We start from the raw sequence: 23316 nt of genomic DNA on the forward strand, positions 1-23316 counted from the left end.
GTATTGGTAGGTATATAGTAATTCTGTTGATAAACATATTTGTTATCTTCATATCACGAAATATATGAAAGGTGCAAATAAACCCTTGTTTGTGGTATTATCAATTGATTTAAATAAAAGGCATGTTTATGTTTATATCATTGTATTAATTATTAAAAAATGTTTTACATATAGAAATATACACTGAAAACTGGCAACTTAATAAAGAAATAGACATTAATAAAGCGCATTCACAAAGTTTTCAGTATAATACAATTAACATGATGCGTGCCTACCTATTACACTTTACACACAGATACACTACACTTTACACACGGCATTTTACACAGATTTCCAACTTGTATTCCTACATTTCTTCACGGTTAATTAATACGCTTTCCAGATGCGTTATGACTCGGCTCCTTCTGAACCCACTAAAGCTGTAAATTTCACTCTGGCTGCTTCAACAGCCGTTGCTCCGCATTTAGCACATTTTCTATGTGCATTGCTGTAATCCATGTAGGTACAGACTTACAGTCTTAGGTGGTAGTACCGCTACGTTGTATTTATTATTTATAGATTTAATAAATAAAATTTTCGTTATGAACTTTAACCACAGCAGTTGGACAAAGTCATTGACAAATATATTTTTGTATTATGGTGGGTAGACGTACCTACCCTCCATATATTTTATGAACATTGATAAAGATAGTTGGAAGCAAATATTCAATTTTAAAACTTAATCGCGTATAATTAAGTTTTAAGCGTTTTAAGTCCCGTTTTATGATTAATAATATATAAAATTCGTGATAATTTAAATCAGAGTTGGGAGCAATGTTGCTGTAGAAAAATGTTTTTATTTTTATTACCCGCAACTTTTTCTCGGAGGCCAACGCACACATAGAAGCTACAGGCGCACACATGCGCAATTATTTGGGGACATAACTTTCTTAGGAAGTGAACAGGCCTTGGACGCGATTGTGCGAAGTGAATTGCAGCATACGAAGTTGTATGGCCCCGCGCGCACTGCGATAATAAAATCGCAGCCCGCAGCCGGGACCTCAGTCGGCATTTCGCTCTCCAAGCGTCAACATATCTGAACCTGCTTCTCCAATGGAGTTACAAGATGAGACGCTAGATGTTGACCGTTTAATTATAGAAATAGAAGGAGATCACCTTTGTGGTATAAATACTCTAGTAGAAGAGCGGGCCGCAAATTTTCTAACCGACTTGATACCACGATGAAATGCTCAATGGTTTCCCATAAAAGTGATGCTAAGTCCGAATTCGATAGTCTGCCACGGCGGAACTTGCCGAAAGTACGAAAAAGAAGGCCACTTCCGGTGCCAAAAAAGGGGGTTGATTTAATCCATCTGATACCGAAATAATAGTTATGGCAGCAGTTAGAAATTTACATGTAGACACATAAAAGCGAAGTCTGCCAGTATTTTTTTTGCCGGAAGTGCTTGGCAGACGCTCTCAAAGGTGGCCACCGGGACCCCTAATTTAACCCATCTGATACCACCATGAAACCAATTCCAGTCGGTAGGTATGAACCCTCATGTCAGGAATATATGTCTGCCAAGGCTTTTCCTGCCGAAACACCTTGGCAGACGAAATTATGTGAGCAAGGTAACCATCGGTTACCCTACACTAACCCATCTGATACCACCATGAAACCAATTCCAGTCGGTAGGTATGAACCCCTATTTTAGGAATATATAAGTCTGCCAAGGTTTTTCCTGCCGAAACACCTTGGCAGACGAGATTATAAGCAAGATGATCATCGGTTACCGTACACTAACCCATCTGATACCACCATTAAACCAATTCCAGTCGGTAGGTATGCACCCTCATTTCAGGAATATATAAGTCTGCCAGGGCTTTTCCTGCCGAAACACCTTGGCAGACGAGATTATGTTAGCAAGGTGTACATCAGTTACCCTACATCAACCCATCTGATACCACCATGAAACCAATTCCAGTCGGTAGGTATGAACCCCCATTTCAGGAATATATAAGTCTGCCAAGGCTTTTCCTGCCGAAACACCTTGGCAGACGAGATTATAAGCAAGATGACCATCGGTTACCGTACACTAACCCATCCGATACCACCATGAAACCAATTCCAGTCGGTAGTTATGAACCCCCATTTGAGGAATATATAAGTCTGCCAAGGTTTTTCCTGCCGACACACCTTGGCAGACGAGATTATAAGCAAGATGGCCATCGGTTACCGTACACTAACCCATCTGATACCACCATGAAACCAATTCCAGTCGGTAGGTATAAACCCTCATTTCAGGAATATATAAGTCTGCCAAGGCCTTTCCTGACGAAACACCAGTTAAATTAGGGGTCCCGGCGGCCACCTTTGAGAGCGTCTGCCAAGCACTTCCGGCAAAAAAAATACTGGCAGACTTCGCTTTTATGGGTCTACATGTAAATTTCTAACTGCTGCCATAATAATTATTTCGGTATCAGATGGGTTAAATCAACCCCTTTTTTGGCACCGGAAGTGGCCTTCTTTTTCGTACTTTCGGCAAGTTCCGCCGTGGCAGACTATCGAATTCGGACTTAGCATCATTTTTATGGGAAACCATAGTGCATTTCATCGTGGTATCAAGTCGGTTAAAAAATTTGCGGCCGGCTCTTCTACTATCAGTCATACAGCGATTGCATATTGTTTCACGACAAGCGACATCCATGTCGAGAATGAACAAATCGCCGACTTTTTCATCGCAGTGCGCGCACTGAATTTTCTGCGATAAATTACAGCACGATTCTAAAATCGTGTCGCAAAAATTAAAATCGTGGTGCGCGCTTGGCGTTATGTTGGCATTATTGTTTATATCTTATAAAGGCCCCAGTACACAATGGGCCAACGCCGGCCACTCCAAGGGACGCAGCCTTGCGGTAGAATGAGATAGCAATATCACTTGCTCCCTCTAACGCATAAATGCGTCCCTTGGAGTCAAGGGCCCAACGTTTTCTGTTCTCTTTCACGACGCAGCAACTAGTATCATTTCTCTCTCTTCGCTCTTTTAAAATGCCGTTTGTCAAAAAAGGACAACCATACTGTTGACAAGGTGGACTTCAAATCAAGTGTTGCCTTTCTTGATGCGCCCAGGCTGTGTATGTGTGCGTAAAAGCGTATATGTGTGCTCTTTTAGGGATGTGAAAAGTCGATTTTAATCATGTTATATATCGATAAACGCTACACAGCGGAACGAAATAGCGATTAATTGAAGCTTCAATATCTTCGTTAAACATAAACATAATTGAAATGCTAATGGATAATGAATATATTATAATATAATAATATAATTCAATTATTGCGGAACACCTATTTTAGGAGGTATTTATGTATTTTAATGAAATATCTGAACTTTCTCTTGGTTCCTTGCTGGGGCGTGACTATAAAATTGTGATCTGATAACCACAATAAAGAATAAAAGCGTTTTTGGTCATTTTAGGTATCGTTAAGCCTTTGAAGTAAAATTAAAATTGCAAGAAATGTCGATAGTTTATCGATATGACTTTATCGACATGGCTACAGCAACGTGTACCTCATTGTTAATCGTACACTAAACAAAAGTGGCAACAGTGACAGCTCGCTGAGACACCGTCTTACTTTGTTTAGTGTACGATTAACAATAAGGCCCACGTTGCTGTAGCCATGTCGATAAAGTCATATCGATAAACTATCGACATTTCTTGCAATTTTAATTTTACTTCAAAGGCTTAACGATACCTAAAATGACCAAAAACGCTTTTATTCTTTATTGTGGTTATCAGATCACAATTTTATAGTCACGCCCCAGCAAGGAACCAAGAGAAAGTTCAGATATTTAATTAAAATACATAAATACCTCCTAAAATAGGTGTTCCGCAATAATTGAATTATATTATTATATTATAATATATTCATTATCCATTAGCATTTCAATTATGTTTATGTTTAACGAAGATATTGAAGCTTCAATTAATCGCTATTTCGTTCCGCTGTGTAGCGTTTATCGATATATAACATGATTAAAATCGACTTTTCACATCCCTAAAAGAGCACACATATACGCTTTTACGCACGCATACACAGCCTGGGCGCATCAAGAAAGGCAACACTTGATTTGAAGTCCACCTTGTCAACAGTATGGTTGTCCTTTTTTGACAAACGGCATTTTAAAAGAGCGAGGAGAGAGAAATGATGATTACTAGTTGCTGCGTCGTGAAAGAGAACAGAAAAGGTTGGGCCCTTGTATAGGATGCTTCGAGCAACACCGGCTTCCGACACATCGGAAGGGAGGGGCCCAAGCGATATCTCACCGTACAAATCATTCTGCCATTTTTCGCGGGGGGAAGGTGCACACAGTCGCACTTCTCACACACTTACATACAAAATCCAATCAAAGGCCCTACCGCGAACCACGTTCGACGTGTTGCCTCTCTATGGCACTTGTAAATTCATACGTAAGTGTGACAGGGAGGCAACACGTCGAACGTGGTTTGCGGTAGGCCCTCTGTAATGACGACACAAATACATAGAAAATGACACACGTCAAAAGCCCCCTCCAGACTATGCGCGTGAATCGCGGGCGAAGCCGCGAACGCAAGTGTGGCGTCGATTTCGCAGATTGTTCACGCCTTCGCGCCTTGTTCTCCGTTATTTGTCGGTATTTCGGCCCGCGTCAAAGGAGACGCGAAGCGCGAACTTGCAAGACTCCACATTACACAATATTTTGGCTCCTCTGTGGCAAGATAAATATGAATTATATTATGATTATATTATACTAAGCAGCTATATTTTACGGTTTTACAATAAAACAAAATGGGAAAACAGCTAAATCACGTATGATGCCATAGATAACTAACAGTTAAACTCGATCAGCTGATGCTTTTCCGCCATTTTGCCGCAAACCAAACTGCGAAATCGCCGTGAAGTGTGCGAGTGTGGAGTCATACGTCAACTTCGCGATATGTTCGCTCCGCGACGTCGCGCCGCGATTCACGCACATAGTCTGGAGGGCGCTAAAGACAAATCTTGCAAACCTCGATCTCTTTTTGTGTACGGACGAGTGACTAGTGTCACAACACGCACACTAACACATTTTCGTTGAAGTATGTCATTGTATTCTAAGAGATGAGAAGTCGGATTTGTCGCTCGACCGATCCGCAATTTGTACTGAGCGAGCAAAATCGATAAATCCAACAATTACTTGAGACTAAAATATAATAATTGTATTTAAATGTAATTAAACGTATGATATGTAAAAAAAAATATTACATGTGTAATGTAACACTTTCTTTTTGTAAATTTGATGTCCCCGACCTCTTTTTATAACAAAAAACCGAGCAAACAGGCATTTTTGTGCAGCAGTGTTCACGCGCGCGTCTGGACTCGGTCTAGTGAAAAATCCAAGTGCAACTAGTTTTATTACCCGCGCTAGATTATATTGACGCGCTAATCTTGTACCTCGGCAGAGGGGAAATAGTGCGAATGCCGCCTCCCTTCCGTGTTGCTCGAAGATAGGATGCTACTTTTATGGCAATGGCACATTGTGTACGGGCCTTTACACGTTTTGCAGTTTCAATGCTACCAACATAGGTAAAATGCACAATGTATATCTCCATAGACAATTTGATTTTTTCATCTGACTAGCAATTATTTGACTGAATGAAACGAAGATTTTAGTAGAGGTTATGTTTACTGGATAATTTTGTCGAGTCAGGTACATCGTTAATAGTGTAAAACGAATAATTCAGATACTAAGCACAACGCGAAAATAACAAAATGTTGGTGACACTAAAGACTTTGCAACAACAAACATTTCAAGTCGAGATCGATCCAGAAGAAACCGTCAAAGCACTCAAACTAAAAATTGAAGTTGAAAAAGGTAAAGACTATGCTGCCGATCATCAGAGACTTATCTACGCTGGGAAGATTCTGTTGGACCATAACAAGCTTGTTAGCTATAATATAGACGAAAAGAAATTTATTGTTATTATGGTAACAAAACCTAAGGCGTCTGAAGTTCAAGCGTCATCTACTTCCGCTCCTGAGGCCGGTGAAAGTGCGTCTACAGAAAGTGGGGACAGTAAAGACAAAGCTGCCGCTGAAGAACCGCCTAAACCTGCGACTGCCGCGGAACCCGAACATGCAGCCGAAGTGCCTGCCGCAGTCGCAGCCAACGAGCCCGACTTCGAGTCCACCGTGCAGAGCATCATGGACATGGGATATAATCGACAACAAGTAGAGCAAGCGCTGCGCGCTTCCTTTAATAATCGTGAACGAGCAGTGGAATACTTAATAACAGGTATACCTGAAGAATTACTTCAGGAGCAAGATGTTGATGAGGGGTCTGATGAAGACCCATTAGCGTTTCTTCGCGACCAACCCCAGTTTCAACAAATGCGAGCTGTTATTCAACAGAATCCTAACTTATTGAATGCTGTGTTACAACAGATTGGTCAGACAAATCCTGCATTGCTGCAAGCTATTAGTCAGCATCAACAGGCCTTTGTTAGAATGTTAAATGAACCTGTTAATCCTAGTTCTGGTGCAGCTGCTGCTGTTGAGGACAGTGCTGCAGATGCCCCCCAGGCACAGCCCCCCAATGTCATCCAAGTGTCACCTCAAGACAAAGAGGCAATTGAAAGACTAAAAGCACTAGGATTTCCGGAAGATATGGTCATTCAAGCATATTTCGCCTGTGAAAAGAATGAAAACCTAGCAGCTAACTTCTTGCTGTCCCAGAATTTTGATGACTAACATTATTGCTCTCATACATTGTTTTCAAAGGAGAGATGACAAATAATATTATACAAAAGTGTATTACAAATGTTGTCGATCTACGTCAATAGCCTAACTAATAGTTCATTGCTTGTATATTTCAAGTGTATTTTTTACACTCAGTTTCACAACAATTTGTCATCATTTATGTCTAATAAATTTCTTATTGTTCACTCATTTACTTGATTATTTCTTACCTTTTTTAATTAATACAATTTGCCAGGATATGTTATGGTACATGGCATCAAAAGAAGCCCTTTTAGTCTCTCCCTTGTTTAAGAGTATAAATAATACTTTCATACATTGAAATTTACACAAACTAGTTTTGGCTTTGCTGATGGTCAATGACTTGTGATTGTTTAATATTAGTATCCTACCGCCAGTGACAATTGAAAGACAAATATTTATATTTAGGAATCCAATAAATGTGTAACATAATGTAAACTGCCCATTGAACGTTACCAGTCATTGGCATCTATTTTTGTTGGAGTCATGTAATTATAATATTGACAAGTTGAGCAAAAACAAAGCCACATAGTATATAATAAAGGTACAGTCGAGTATTAAATATAGACACGAAAGTGCCGAAAATATGTACACACGACCTTAATGTATGGGTAATAAGGTCGTGTACATTGACATATTATATCTAAGGACTGGCCTTACGGGCACTAAAATGGTGCTAGTTCAGGGGTGTCACTCACGAATTCGAGCCAATCGTGCAGCCTAACGCGACTAGCTGCGACCAATCGCGCGCGTGATGCGAACTCGTCAACCAATCGCGCGCGTGATGCGAACTCGTCAACCAATCGCGTGCGTGATGCGAACTCATCAATCAATCGCGTTGTAACGATTTCACACCGCTGTACTGGCCCCATTCTTACTGCCCGTAAACCCAGTCCTGCGATATTTATGTTAATGGTCGTGTACCTATATTAAAACGGGACTTTGTCCATGTCGATATTTTTATTAGAGTTAAACCAAGAAAGTCTGCAGCGAATTTGATAGCCCACGCAGTGCAAGTATATATGTAGTGTTGTAAACCTCAAACTTCTATGAAATTATGACGTACCTATAAATAACACTTGCACTGCGTGGGCTATCAAAATCGCTGCAGACTTTTCTTGGCCTAACTCTACCTTGACTGTAGCCTAGTCAACAAGGGCTAAGGCCTCCGGCATAATTATTTTATCCCAGTTTAGACATCATGTTTATAATAATTATAATGGAAGTAGTACCTACTAATCTGCACTTAAATAGAACCAGTATACTGTATTCTAGATCTAGAAAGTCACTGGTTTACTTCACTGGAGTTCAATTCTTATAAAAGTCAACATCAACACCGATTGCTTGTACTATATTTAGTTCGATATCGATGTAATCAGAGGAAAATAGACTCTATCCAAATGATTAAAGGGTTGTAGGTAAATTTGATTTATTGTTTGCCTTCATACTGTGGTATCAGTCCGTTACGCTTTATTCTGCCTATAGGTATAGTGTTTGTCTAGACCTAGCGCACAGTTTCCTTTCCTTGGTTTCCTTATTTATATTTTATGGCAATTCAATAAAAAAGTATCAACTTGGGCGATACAACCTGTGGCCCATTTTATAAAGCTACAAGTTACAATTTACAAGCCGAAGTCTCTTTCTAACCCTATGTGTTAGAACGAGACTTCCGCTTGTAAATTGTAACTTGTAGCTTTATAAAATAGGCCACTGTTTGGCATTAATTAGCTTTATAGTACTAGTGCTTAGAGCTCATAAGCACCAGTACTATCATATTTGTAGCTCTACAAATGTGGTCCCGTTCGAAAGAAAGCATTATGACTCTTGACATATGCTTGTATAGCTTTTACGAGTAGAAGTCGTCAGGTTGCCGCAATATTGTATCTAAATTTAAGTTGCTAGAGTGTTCTTACTGTTTTAGTAGCTATTAAAGATACATGCATGCTAAGTTATATGCCTTCTTCAGGTGGAGCGATTTTTTGAGCGAATACCTACCATGTTTAAATGTAACGAATAAATCTGAACGGTTGGTGAAAACTTACTATTGATGTTTATGGTGTAGTGGACGAAAGGTTTGGCTACTTGCGAGTGATACGTATTATCTAAAATACATACCTACTTAAAGGTAGATAGATTTAGGCTCAAACCTGAGCAACCGTTTACTAGAAAACCACAGCGCCATAAGCACAACTACCTCGATAAAAGGGTTACTATACATATAGTAGGACTGAAGTTTTCTACCAGTAGATATGAAGTAGGCACAAAATATGACTTATCAGTCAAGTCAGGGTAATGTTTAAGAAAATATTATTTTTAGCACACACATCATCAATTCATCACATATATAAACGTAGAAGTAATAATGACTGATATGTGTTCTTGCCAAGGCTATTATACCACTACCGAAACCCCTCCTAATATTGCGTACCTGTGCCTACACAAGTACACACCAAATCGCGGGCGCCCACCAAGGGGAAAAAAGGAGGACGCTTATATAGCACACTGAATCCGATTCACTCATCGCTTCGATGTGTGGGCGGGATGTCGCTATAATGACTCCTCTATACGATGGGCCAGCGCCGGCCACTCCAAGGGACGCAGCCATGCGGTAGAATGAGATAGCAATATCACTTGCTCCCTCTAACGCATAAATGCGTCCCTTGGAGTTGCCGGCGTGGGCCCATCGTGTAGAGGAGCTACGCGCATAGCGTTGTCACGCTAAACATTAGAGCGACGTGCGAATCGTATCCAGTGTGCTAAGCACCGACACCTGATAACGTATGTTTAGATACTCTACCAAACTAGTATAATATTGTGTAATAATAAAGGTGACTCCACCTTTTCGTGTTAGTATCGAACATCCGTTCAAGCACCAATCCGTTAAGCTCTAGGTCTTATATGAAAATAAAGAAAAAACATAGTAATACATCAAACAATTAATATTATTGATATTTATAAATAGCATTAAGTTAACATAAAAAGCTATGTTGGTATAAACTTTATTCATTCTAATTTTAAAGGCACTTTCCACAATGTCTAATAAACTTATGATCACTTGCCATGATCGATTATGTAACATTTAAGTAACAGATTTAAAATCTTAATAAGAATCTATTTAAAATAAAAAAATAGGATTACATCGTAATATATTAGATATATAATCTGCCTTTTTCACAAAAGAAGCGTGATCGTGTAATTACCTCAATCATGGCGGGGAACACAAGGTTTATTACATTTTTACTTGTTAAAACAATCATTAAATATAAAAATACATGATACATGTAAGGTAAAGTAGGTAGAAGTAAAATATACATCTCAACTCAACAGAATATGATTAGGCTCCAGCAACCAAATGTAATTGACATTTTCTAACGAGTAAAACTTGTGGCTATATACTTATCATATATTAGCAGTATCATGAGCAAGTGCATGCTGGACAACTGACTGGCTCGTTTCATTACCGCATACTTATAGCTTTATTTAAATTTCATTGCAATGCCAGTAAAAATATGTACTATTATTTAATAAATAAATAGACATCTGCTTAAGAGACAAAACTATAACATTAAGTCAATAGTTTAGGTAAATCCGTATTTCTTCTAATACGGCTACAGCTAATTGCTATTTACTTACGTGAAACTTGAAAGGATGAAAGTCACTGATAAGTAGGTATTCCGTAATAATACAAATTAATTTCAACAAAAATGTGATCCATGTTAAATGATTCTCCGTATCCACTTATAACATAAACCTAATTACAAGGATTTAAACTTTTATACAATCTTTACAAATCTTACATTATCTATACACAATGTACATATTTTTATTTTCCATTTCATTATATTTTTATTCATTTAGTAGTAGAAACAGTAGATGCAACTGTACATTGCAATATGGCTATTGCACAAAAAACTAAACATAAGCTTTGGCTTGACCGTTACAAACACGTCGCTTGGCGGAAAAGAGGACATCTCTTGTCAGTAGAATCTAATAAATACATCAAATTATACTTCTCTCCCGAACATCCAATAGTCGTTTATAACAGCCTCGTCATGACTTGACGAGATTTATTTTATTCGTTATTTACTTGAGACAAAAAAAATAGTCGTTACTATGTACTTATTCCAATACGAGAGTATGGACGTAGCTCGCTATTTTATGTCACTTAATTCAAAGCTTACCTTTTTTGGTAAACTATTATTTGATTACAATCTATTGAATGTTTGTAAATAAGAACATTTTAATATTAACAACAATAGGCAAGTTTTTATACAAACATAGTTCTCAAATCAGAAAATAGTTAAATACCAACAGGATTAGTGACCTAACATAAAATAACACCGTTCCAAGAGGACGTCAATAAAAACTCCCACCTCCTGTCATTTCCAGTAAAAGTATGTTTGTATACTATCCCCCAATGAATATTAAGTCAGTAACTATTTGAAAATATTATGGTTTTTAAATTAACACCCGACTTAGAACATGGCACACAAGTCGACTTTGACCAAGAAACATCAAATAATTTAAGAAAAATAAAACAGATTTCATCATTCTTGGAATGATACAAATTTAAAGTATTGTTTCAAGTAAAACGGTGTTACCATTACCACATCATCCGTGAGTAATGACATAGTTCATAAAATTATAATAACATTCACTGTTAAAACATATGACTTCCTTTAAAAAAAACCAACAGTAAATTATAAAACAGTCGCTAACAAAACCAACATTTATCATTATCTAACAATACTTCGAATTAAGCCAATAGATCTTAAACGTAATTCACAATGAACAGTTCGACATGTTTTTATTTATATTACAATTAATCCTATTCCTCGTCACGAAGTGTAAACAAAGGTTGGACGGGCGCGCGCCAAGCGCGGCGCCGCCGACACGAGTGTATCAACTCTCCAAATGCAGCGCAGCACCGACTCGTGTGCCTCCTCGAGGCTCTCACAGCAGGCAGCGGCACACCGGTTAGCCAGCTGGGCCTCATTCTGTTTTTTGCTGACAGTACAGTTCTTTTAGTGACTTTAACTCTTCTATTAGAGCCTTGTTTTGGTTTTCGAGTACGGCGACCCGGTTCTCCAGGCATTTGATGTACTCCTTCTTCTTGCGCCGACACTCCCTGGCCGCCTCGCGGTTCTTCAGTAACCGGAGTTCCCGCTTGCGAGTCTGGTCTTCTAGAATAGGACCTAAAATAATAGTACGATTTGTTCGTGTTTAGGATAATGGAGTTACCACACTTATCGACGCAAAATCGCATTATGAAACTATCAGAAAGATAGCCCTATCAGAAAACGACAAAGCAAGAAGATCTAAACTATTGCCTCGGCTCGGACAAGGCGGCTTACCTACGCCGCAGACAATGGCGAAACTTTGTCGGGGGGAAACCCAAACGGCAGAAATGATATGAGTAAATCAGGGACGTGACCTTTACAAAGCTTGCATTAGATCGCAAGTGATTTTAGATACATTGCCGGCTAACAACAGCCGCAATGTATATACAAAGAATTTGGTGAACTAATGATGTTTGAGATTCCTGATTCTAATTCATTAAACGGGTGTTTTGTTAAGGACTATAAAAAACATTCAATCTCTTTTAAAATACAGTTTTGATGGGCAAATAAGGTAAACTAGACATTATACAAAATCTTTTATAAGGGATAACGAACCGGTCCCTGAGAGCCGACCGCGAGCCCCGAAGTTCATCTTTCTCTGTCACCCTTATTAAGCCTTATTTGGATTAAAAGAGAAAACATTTTGCATTTATATACAATTTTCCTTGTTGTATTTAAAGGTGCATTGGCTATGTATTTATGATATGTTAATTAAGGAAACTATAGGTCTATTTACTGCTGTTCAATCTATTGATTAATGTTAATGAATGACTGTTTGTTTCTCAATAAATAAAACAAAAAAAAAGATGCAATTTGCGAACTTCTGCGTTCGCGGTAGATCCTCTGCTTGCAACACTGACATGTCTCGCAGAGATTTCGCGTCGATAAGTGTGGTGAGACGGCAGAACGCCGAGCGTAAAGTGTCGGTTGTGGGAACTAACCCGGCACGTAGAACTGTCCGTCCTGATTGGTGGTGGCGTACTGGACGATGGCGCCGCCGCCCGCGCCGCCCGACACCGCCAGCGTGTGCAGCCCGCCGTCCGTCTGCAGCGCGCCTGCCGGGATCACTGTAACAACACACAGCTCGAGTCACTCCAGGTCTTAACACCATTAACGACATTGCTTGATTGGTTCACTGGTGATCTCATTAATCCTAACAACTGCGCGTAATCAGAGGACGGGATGTTAAACTTAAATTGGTACCTATGCCTGAGCGTTCTAATCAACCGAACTTGCATGGTAAGACATTGGAATATCATCTTTGAGCTTAGTTGTCATCGCAGCCGACCTCAAGCTAGGGCGGAAGGTTTGTCGGGGGTGAACAAGTTTAGGGGGCCTTTTCCTTAGCGGCGACATCAGTTACATGTTAGGAGGAATATTACATACTGCACCGATTCCGCAAGTTAGGTCTTAGTGTCATCTCTGACTATACCCGTGTATTTGTTGAGGTTAGTAATATACTGGCTCGCCGGGCATCTACCGCCGGCCCCCATATTATGGTTCAATGCCAATAATCTATGACAGCAAATCATGAGCCTCAGCAGCCGACAGTGTTGACAGGGCCGCTCCTACAAAGTGTTTGAATATGAATATTGATGGGCGACAGACATCTAGCATGTAGACCTCGTCCATAGACTTGACATCGAGATCTGTCACAATCACAACAGTGCGTTACCAGAGATCATAAAAATGTCTAGCCCGAAGCGATTCGCTCGATGCTTAATAACCGTCGCATGTATAACATCCCTCACACAAGCATTACAAACTAAACTACATAATAATATCTTGATTAGTTACATTACATAGGCCAGTCATCTTAAGCCTAAAAAGGGGGTCAACCTCGGAATGAGAGATAATAAGCTGGAAACTCGTATACACCTTCGTTATGACGTGTTAAAGGTCCTCTTAAAAGTCGACGCATAGATCGTGTGCGCGTCAGAAGTTATTCAAGGTCAAATGTCACAAAAATCGGTTTTTCGCGGATATCAAAATTTCTATGGCTCCGATATTTTTTACATGTAGGTAAGAATTGTAGAGCATATAATTTGCGACAAATTAGGTATTAAACATTTTTTCATGCGATTAGCCGCTTTCAAGATATACGGCATAGAAGGCGCAGCGGCAGGCCAAACTCACTATGATGAGGTCAATCGTGAATATCGGTGAATAATACCTTCTACAAAGTTATTTAATTATCCTTTATTGATCATATCCAGATTTTAAAAGTTGTCTGTCCTGTAGAAAATATAAAATTAGGACAAATTGTTATTGTAAGTAGTAAGTACCTGCGAAGATATTGGTTTGCCTTTTAGTTCCAGAGAAAATCCAACATTATTCCCATACGCTCCGGATCCAAATTTTTCGAATAAAATATAATAAATATTTTTTTCGACCAAACATTTATATTCAAAGCTTAATAAACCTGTAGAGCTGTTAAATCTTCCACCGATAACTATAGCAGCCCATCAGCGTATAAACCGTACATATTACCATGTACAAACATGGTTAGGGAATGACTTAGAACCCCAAGAATGGGATTGGATGCTTCAAAACCAATTCATGGAGCCAGTGCCGGATTTACCACTAGGCTGAGTAGGCTGAAGCCTAGGGCGGCAGATATTAGGGGGCGGCAAATTTGGGTCAAAAAAATATTGTACGAGCCGTTCAGATAGGGTCGACCAGAATTTATTTGTACAATTGAAATAACAAGCATTATTGGTCGATTTTGCCGCCCTCTGTCATGTTAAGACCCTATATGGGTTCCGTTTTTTCCTTTTGAAGTACGGAACCCTAAAAATGTAGGTACCTACTATTTTCTCGAAAAAATTTCGCGCTCGCTACGCTCGCGTTTTCATTTAAGTACCTGCATATTCACATGCTGTCTCACACTGTCTTCGTTCCTCTACATAAAAAGGGCTCAACTAAAATATGCGGTAATTATCGCTTAATTGCCTTAATTTCGCATGCCAGTAAAATTCTACTGCATATTCTGAACGAGAGGTTGAAATCCTATTTGTCCAAAGAAATTGCAGCTGAACAAGCTGGCTTTGTAAAAGGAAAGGGTACTCGTGAACAAATCCTAAATGTGCGCCAGATTATTGAAAAAGCCAGGGAGTACAACAAGCCGACCTATATTTGCTTTGTTGATTTCTCAAAGGCGTTCGACTCGGTAAGATGGCCAGTACTTTGGGAGACTCTACTGGCTATGGGAACACCTAAACATCTTGTTCACCTTCTTAGACGACTTTATGAGGAAGGAACAGCTTCAGTGAGAACGGACGACGTATTGTCGAATCACTTTCATCCGAGTGCCGGGGTCCGTCAAGGCTGCATTTTATCGCCCCTGCTGTTTAACACCTATACGGAACTCATTATGAGGATATCACTTGAGAATTGGACAGACGGAATCACTATTGGAGGCTATACAATATCCAATTTGCGTTATGCAGATGACACCACCCTGTTTGCTACTAGCATCGAAAAAATGGAAACCCTGCTAAACAAAATGGAACAAGTTAGTCTTGATTTCGGTCTAAAGATAAATCGCAGCAAGACGAAGGTTATGATTGTCGACCGAGCTAACAACAACTCGCCCGAAGTCACTAAAATTGCGAATTGCGACGTCGTTCAATCATATATCTACCTTGGGGCACTCATAACAAACAGTGGTGGATGTGCGGATGAAATCAAACGACGCATGGCTATCACCAGGTCAGCCATGGATCGGCTCAGAAAAATATGGAGAAACAGAAACATCACAAAGGCCACTAAAATACGACTTGTCAGGGCATTAGTGTTTCCCATATTTCTTTATGGTGCTGAGACGTGGACTCTAAGGGAAAGCGAGAAAAAGAAGATCGACGCTCTAGAAATATGGTGCTGGAGAAAAATGCTTGGCGTAACCTGGACACAGTTCCGAACCAACGTCTCAATTCTCCAGGAACTTGGTATTAAACAACGTCTTTCTTCCATCGTCCAGTGTCGTATTCTCACTTTCTTTGGACATATTACGCGTCGAGATGATACATCTGTGGAACGACTTGTAGTGCAGGGAAAAGTCGAAGGCACAAGGCGCGGTAGGTCACCAATGCGTTGGTCAGACCTAGTCAAAAGTGCATTCAATGAACCACTCCATGAATGTACAAGAAGGGCTACAGTACGGGAGGAATGGCGACGGATTGTGAAGCTTGCCACCGGCCCTGACATGACGACCACGACCACTCTGACAAGAGTGTGACGACAAAGAAGAAGACCTGCATATTATTTGTGACCCATCTGACCACATTGTAAGTTTGGGATGGTCGTCGATTCTTGTGTCCTGGTAGTATAATGCTGGGTTCCGTTTTTTTCCTTTTGAAGTACGGAACCCTAAAAATGTACCTACCTACTATATTCTCGAAAAAATTTCGCGCTCGCTACGCTCGCGTTTTCATTTAACTAACTACATTTGTTGGGACCTATCTAACCACCATCTGACTACATTGTGAGTTTGGGTCTGGAAAGTCATGAAAAGCTTGTATCTGATATCGAGAGCTCTCTATCCATCCTGAGTTTTGGCATGGGATCGGAACAATTTAGTGAGATTCAATACCACGAACACACAAGAATCGACAATTATCCCAAACTCTGATTCTCTCGATATCAGATACAAGCTTTTCATGACTTTCCAGCACCACAGAATGAGGGATATTAGCACGGCCTGTGTAATACGTATCCCTACTATCATCTGCAATCTGCATAGCAATGATTATCATTGATATGCAGCATTAATAGCACAGAACCTAGTGAAACGCCAGCGGTAATGTTCACACTATCGGAGCAGCTTCCGTCTACTATACGGCTCATATGCGTCTACCGGACAAAAAGCTAGCGATCCATTTGTATAGAATAGTCCCTCGAGCAGACTCGATGCCAGACCCGACCGAACTCCTTAGCTATATCCAGCATGACTGCCGATGCATAGGCATTGGTAATGCCTCACCTTGTTTTTCAATGGCAAAAAACCCAGCCGTACCCACCATAACACCAGATCAGGCAAATATAACGAGGTCGCATCGTCATTGAGTGACAAAAAGGCCCATATAAATCTGTATCTATCGTAAATTGTAACATTAGTGACGTCACCTTATATGCATTTTAATATGACTATGGTGTGTTGTACTATAAAATTAAACGCCTCTGATAGGAAAGAAAAGAAGCGCTGGTGGCCTAGCGGTGAGAGCGTGCGACTTGCAATCCGGAGGTCGCGGGTTCAAACCCCGGCTCGTACCAATGGGTTTTTCGGAACTTATGTACGAAATATCATTTGATATTTACCAGTCGCTTTTCGGTGAAGGAAAACATCGTGAGGAAACCGGACTAGTCCCAATAAGGCCTAGTTTACCCTCTGGGTTGGAAGGTCAGATGGCAGTCGCTTTCGTAAAAACTAGTTGCCTACGTCAAATCATGGGATTAGTTGACAAACGGACCCCAGGCTCTCATGAGCCGTGGCGAAATGCCGGGATAACGCGAGGAAGAAGAAGATAGGAAAGTAATTTAAAAAACCTATAAGCGAGGCGGATAGGGGCGGCAAAATCGGCATAGCCTACGGGCGGCAAATGTCTAAATCCGGCACTGCATGGAGCCAATAACAACAAAATTAGCACCAGCTCCAGATGAGCTACTAAATACCATTTTTTTTATACCACATCGGTGGCAAACAAGCATACGGCCCGCCTGATGGTAAGCAGTCACCGTAGCCTATTAACGCCTGCATCTCCAGAGGTGTTACATGCGCGTTGCCGACCTTTTAAAAACCTGTACACTCCTTTTTTGAAGAACCCCATACTGTAGACCCTCGGGAAAACCTCGGGAGGGAGCTCATTCCACAGCCGGAGCGTCCGCCGACGGCGAGCGGTGCGGTGATAGAAAGCGGCCGTTGGCATCATGTCAAATAGTTCCTCAGAGCACAACCCATTGTACAAGCGGTAGAACACACACAAGGAGGCAAAGTCTCTCCTTAGACTTAAAGGTTCAATACCGCTTGTGAGTTTGGGATCATCGACGATTCGCACAGCGCGCCTTTGGACTGAGTCGAAGGGTCCAAGCTGGCATCCAGGTGCTCCTGCCCAAAGGTGACAGCAGTACTCCATATGGGTCTCTCCAGTCTTTGCCCCGGAGTAAAGTATCGCCTCGCTTTATTGAGCACACCGAGTTTTTTGGATGCCAGCGCAGCCTTACCTTCCAGGTGGGTGACCATATTTTGCAATTGTAAAAAGGACTGTGGTCCACACTGTTGGTGCAGAAAATCGGGGTTGAAATGATCTTTAGCTTGTGGCCAGTGCAATGGCAAACAGGCTTGTGTATTAATGCGGCTTCATTGCAAAGCGATCCCGATGAAGAAAGTGCATTTGACCCAGATTTGACAATAGATGATAAATTGATAAAGATGACGTAGAAAATGAAAATAATTGAACCTCAAACGGTAGGGATTTTGATCTTTGTTTCACGGTGATCGACTACTCTTCTAGACGATTGTAACAAATAAACTCAATGGGATAGAGTCATTTTAGCACAGAGTTCCTATGGTCATCTAAGGTCAACATCAATAGATCAGCTTAATCGATTTGAGTTAAATTTTGTAGCCAAGTTTCATAGTTAGGTACATACAAACATCGGGAGTTAAATAAAAGCTTGTGGAACCACTTTCGTGAATGACACACGCATTACTTAAAATCTACCTCTTTCCTGTAGAAATACCTAAAGGCTATAAAGCATAATTTTCTGATTAAACCTGTGTAAAGGGGTACCCTTTTTATATTAAACTATGTAATAAAATCATTACAATATGCACACAAGCTGTTAACTAATGTCCACAGGAGGGGCAACTTTTGTTTCAAAATCTATTTATGACCAACAAGTGTTATTTTAACGATTATGAAACTTTAAATTTATTATTCACAGAGTTTACCAGCTAACCTTGCGTCATAGTGCGTTTGGCGGGCCGCTGCGCCTTCTATGCCGTATATCTTGAAAGCGGCTAATCGCATGAAAAAATGTTTAATACCTAATTTGTCGCAAATTATATGCTCTACAATTCTTACCTACATGTAAAAAACATCGGAGCCATAGAAATATTGATATCCGCGAAAAACCGATTTTTGTGACATTTGACCTTCAATAACTTCTGACGCGCACACGATCTATGCGTCGACTTTTAAGAGGACCTTTAACACATCATAACGAAGGGGTATACCAGTTTCTAGCTTATTATCTCTCATTCCGAGGTGAAACCCTTAATTTAACTGGGCCATACAACCAAATATAGGACAAGAAGAATCTAAAACCATCGATAACGATCATGTTGTTTTCCTTATTTTTAATCTCGATTTAATGGTAACGGTACAAACACGCGTGTCAAATTCCAATCATGAAATCGTATAGGTATGTAGCACTTAGTTAAACAAACATTAAACAGCCTATTGAAATACTAAGGGCCATTTTATAAAGGCCTATAACCTGAAATACAAGCGGAACCCTTTGAAACTCCATTTGTTAGTGACTTCTGTGTGTAAGGATCATAAAGTATAGGTATTTATTGAACATAATGTATATGTATACACACATACAATTTTTATGGCAAGTGCGAGTTTGGTAGGTATATAAAGATTGTGCTCTTTATTGGGTTCAATACATTCGTGCCATTACATAGGTACCTATCTAATGCAGTTTGGTGATACGTATCCGTCAATTTAGTTCATCACACCAAAAAAGAAACGGACGACACTCCAATATGTCTACATTCTTTTATTTACCTATGTAGAAAATGGCTGGTTGTCAGCTACTATAAACCATCTCTCACAATACTCAAAATATCTTAACACTAGCCTTGTTTGCAATTCGAATATTTTCTCTGAGCATGTAAGTAGTGCTGTGGCACTCTTTGGGGGAGGCCTATGTCCAGCAGTGGACGTCCTCTGGCTGATATGATGATGATGGTGATGAAGTATTGCAAATATTTTTGCAACCAATTGTATTAGTTACTGTATTACTTTACAATCGTTTAATTTAATAACTTGAATACCTACTACATTCTCGCATTATTTTCAGTTGGAGGTTTTTGAATGACGTCACCGGCACAACTTGTGCCGGATTACGTCACCGCGTGGAATAACAATCAGCGGCCGCGGTTGATGACGTCATCATACTCCTTATACTATTGTAACAAATAAACTTGGATAAAACCTTATTTAAAATGAGAGAAAAGCTAACATAATAATCGCCTACCTCTTCAATTCCCTCCCCATATTTAAAGTATATTATGAGCAGTGGTGACTTTTCAACAAGACTGCGATAAAATTGATAACTTTTTCAAAATTTTACAGCTAATACATGTATAAAAATATATATGCTACAGTTATTCAGATTACTTTATTTAATTGTTTTTTTTTTTCAAATTTAGCAAATGCCAATGCCTAATCAAGTAGGAACAATGAAACCAAACCGGATCAAGCAATAGGATGGTAATGTTCTTAAATCAAGAATCGTAAATATTTTCGTGCCAACTAAAAAATGTATTTCTTCTGTTTCGGTTCAGTTAGCCAATTTTTAGTGTTCCGTACAAAACTTTGTTAACAGAACACTTATTTTTTAATAAGTTTAACTTTAGAAAGTTCCATATATTTGTAAAGGTAGTTGCACTTACAAAAGTAAGCCTTGTAAGAATTGATGAACAAACGAATATCAACATACAGCTCAAAATATCATTAACGGATGACTCAATTTCAAACATTATGTTCAAACTTAAATAAGGACTAGTACAACCATATCTGTAAATTTAGTATTCTAGATACTTAAAGTTATGTTTAGAAAAATATGCACACAAATGAGAGTAGCCCAAAGCCCTTGTTACTACTAGTACTAGACTATGCAATAAAAAACTGACAATTAGAATTATATGAGCAATGTTCTAAATTAATAGTTAATAACCAATGTGTGGTGAAGAAACATAGAGTGATGACGCCAGGTGGTGACAACCACACAGGGACAAGATGATTTCATGATTGAACCTGGTTAGTGACACAAGTCGCACACAAACTGAGTCAGCAGTTGAACATTTAACTGACCTGGCGCAAATGATAAAGGGGATGACAGCGACACTTCATTCTCGCATCCTGGTCTAGACCCCATGCGATTGTCTGTAATGTTAGCAGGCTTTATATGCTTGAGAACGAAATTTAGTTTTAAACTCTTTTAAATTCCATTATTTACTTGGACAATAATACACAGATTTATATTTCTTGAAGTAGTATGACATTTTAATTAGATCTTAACAATCATCTGGATAATAAATTTAGGAAATAAGTTTCACCATAACCCAAAGTTTTATAAATCTGCTGAAAAAATATACCTTAACTGACTTAAAAAGCACAATCTTTATACTTGTTCTACAAAACACATAATAAAAAAACCGGGCAAGTGCGAGTCGGACTCGCGCACGAAGGGTTCCGTACCATAATGCAAAAAACGGCAAAAAAAAAACGGTCAAACATCCAAGTACTGACCCCGCCCGAAGTTGCTTAACTTTGGTCAAAAATCACGTTTGTTGTATGGGAGCCCCACTTAAATCTTTATTTTATTCTGTTTTTAGTATTTGTTGTTATAGCGGCAACAGAAATACATCATCTGTGAAAATTTCAACTGTCTAGATATCATGGTTCGTAAGATACAGCCTGGTGACAGACAGACGGACGGACAGCAAAGTCTTAGTAATAGGGTCCCGTTTTATCCTTTGGGTATGGAACCCTAAAAAGGAAAATGTTCATATACCTAGTTATACAAACATACCACAGCATCTAGAAGGAAATTGAATAAGCATATTTGTGTGACTCACCAGCTATCTCTGCTCCACCCAGATCATTCAATATTTTCCGGTATGATGGCCGTCGAGTCAGCATTTCCCGATACTTTCTTTTTGGACTGTCATCATCACTACAGCTGTCATCACTGCAGGACTGCCCCTGGGAGCTCACTAATGTATTTGGCTCAGGTTTAATCTGTAAATAAATGTATACAATAACACTAATACAAACAAAACACAGAATAAAAAATGGAAAATAAATAAAAACAAAGAATAAAAAAGAATTAGGTCACTCAGAAACACTTTAGAATCAAAACATTCCAGAATGAAATAAAGTTTGAAAACAAAAATATTACCTGCAATGTTTGCAGAGTTCCCTGTGTTGTGTGGATAACTGAACTTGGTTTGCTGACAAGAATAACATTTCCTTTAGGTAACTGCACAGATTGAATATTAGAAGCCGTCTGAATCACGGATTGTTGGTTTGCTTGTATCACAGATTGCACCTGTAAATTTAACAATCACAAATAGTACTAATTTTTAGGACACACGACTTTCCATAATAAAATGTACTGTGTGAAAAAAACATGGATGGGTATATTTATGTTTATGATAAACAGAATGAGTGATATCAACAAACCTGTGCGGGCGCCTGCATGGTGGTGACGGCAACGACGTGCGGCGCGGGCCCCGCCGCCGCGCCCGCTCCACTCGCCAGCGGGTCTGCTCCGCCAGCGCCGCCAGAAGTTCCGTTCTCCTCCACCATTCCCTCCATGCCAACTAAGGCCACCTAAAATATTCAAGGTCAACTTTCTGTGTATCCCTTGCTTGGTCTTGTGTACATACAATATTCTTATAATCAATCGTTGCCGTCTGGTTCTTATAAGACTGTCTATAGCGATATCCTAAAACGGACTCGTCGCGTCATAGTTGCGAAATTTTCCCTATTGCGTCTATTAGCATGAAGGAACGCGACGTATTTAACAACGTTTCGGGGATTCATACAGAAGGTTGCATGTGATCTATTATTGTGGATTATATCCATATTTGCTAACCAAAATTTTAGACCGTGACAGGTAGCAAGTTCTGTCTTCATTATAAGCACTCACCAGTTACGTATTCCTCGTCACCGTCTATGCTGCGTCCGGAGTGGGCGAACGGGATGGTACGTAGTAGCCACGTCAACTGCGAGAAGACTCGTCACTGGCGGAGACCTATGATCTTGTATGCGTCATAACAATATGGCCGAAAATTGTAGGACATGCGCGCTTTCCACCTACGGTAAATACTGACAGCGGGAAGTCATCAAAATATCAAACTTCACTTCGTAGTTTTTCGTACCATAAACCACAGACGTATATATTATGGTGATGTAATATGATAAAAACTTAAAAAACTGTATTAAAAATAATAAGAAAACATTGCAGCCAAATGCAACAGTGAAATTTGTAATACGATAGGAGTGGACGACTCGATCGTCATGGTCCGATTTATGTCCGAAGTCAAACATAACTATATATCTATCTCATTCTGTTTGACCAAAACTGACCAAGGACAGACCAAGGTCAGACGGTTAGAAGGCT

The 23316-nt window shown here is 39.7% G+C and overlaps 2 protein-coding genes across 7 annotated transcripts; one reads left to right on the top strand and one right to left on the bottom strand.

Annotated features, from left to right (window-relative positions):
- Positions 1-5619: 5619 nt before the first annotated feature.
- LOC134665160 (UV excision repair protein RAD23 homolog A) lies at positions 5620-6946 on the top strand. The gene has a single exon (XM_063522008.1). It carries the CDS (start codon positions 5771-5773, stop codon positions 6746-6748), a length of 978 nt encoding a protein of 325 aa, XP_063378078.1. The 5' UTR covers positions 5620-5770; the 3' UTR covers positions 6749-6946.
- A 2753-nt stretch (positions 6947-9699) lies between these two features.
- LOC134665161 (cyclic AMP response element-binding protein B) lies at positions 9700-23048 on the bottom strand. Of its 6 annotated transcripts, none has more exons than XM_063522011.1 (7): positions 22843-23048; positions 22374-22523; positions 22090-22239; positions 21767-21929; positions 21000-21071; positions 12837-12962; positions 9700-11955 (listed from the first exon to the last, which is right to left on the bottom strand). In XM_063522011.1, exons 2-7 carry the CDS (start codon positions 22506-22508, stop codon positions 11768-11770), a joined length of 834 nt encoding a protein of 277 aa, XP_063378081.1. In that variant the 5' UTR covers positions 22509-22523; positions 22843-23048; the 3' UTR covers positions 9700-11767. The 6 variants fall into 6 exon arrangements, with proteins under 6 accessions (XP_063378081.1, XP_063378080.1, XP_063378079.1 ...); XM_063522010.1 differs by having other exon boundaries at positions 9700-11958; XM_063522009.1 differs by having other exon boundaries at positions 9700-11970.
- Between the last annotated feature and the right edge of the window lie 268 nt (positions 23049-23316).

The sequence above is a fragment of the Cydia fagiglandana genome, chromosome 6 (assembly GCF_963556715.1).
Source record: "Cydia fagiglandana chromosome 6, ilCydFagi1.1, whole genome shotgun sequence".
NCBI lineage: Eukaryota > Metazoa > Arthropoda > Insecta > Lepidoptera > Tortricidae > Cydia > Cydia fagiglandana.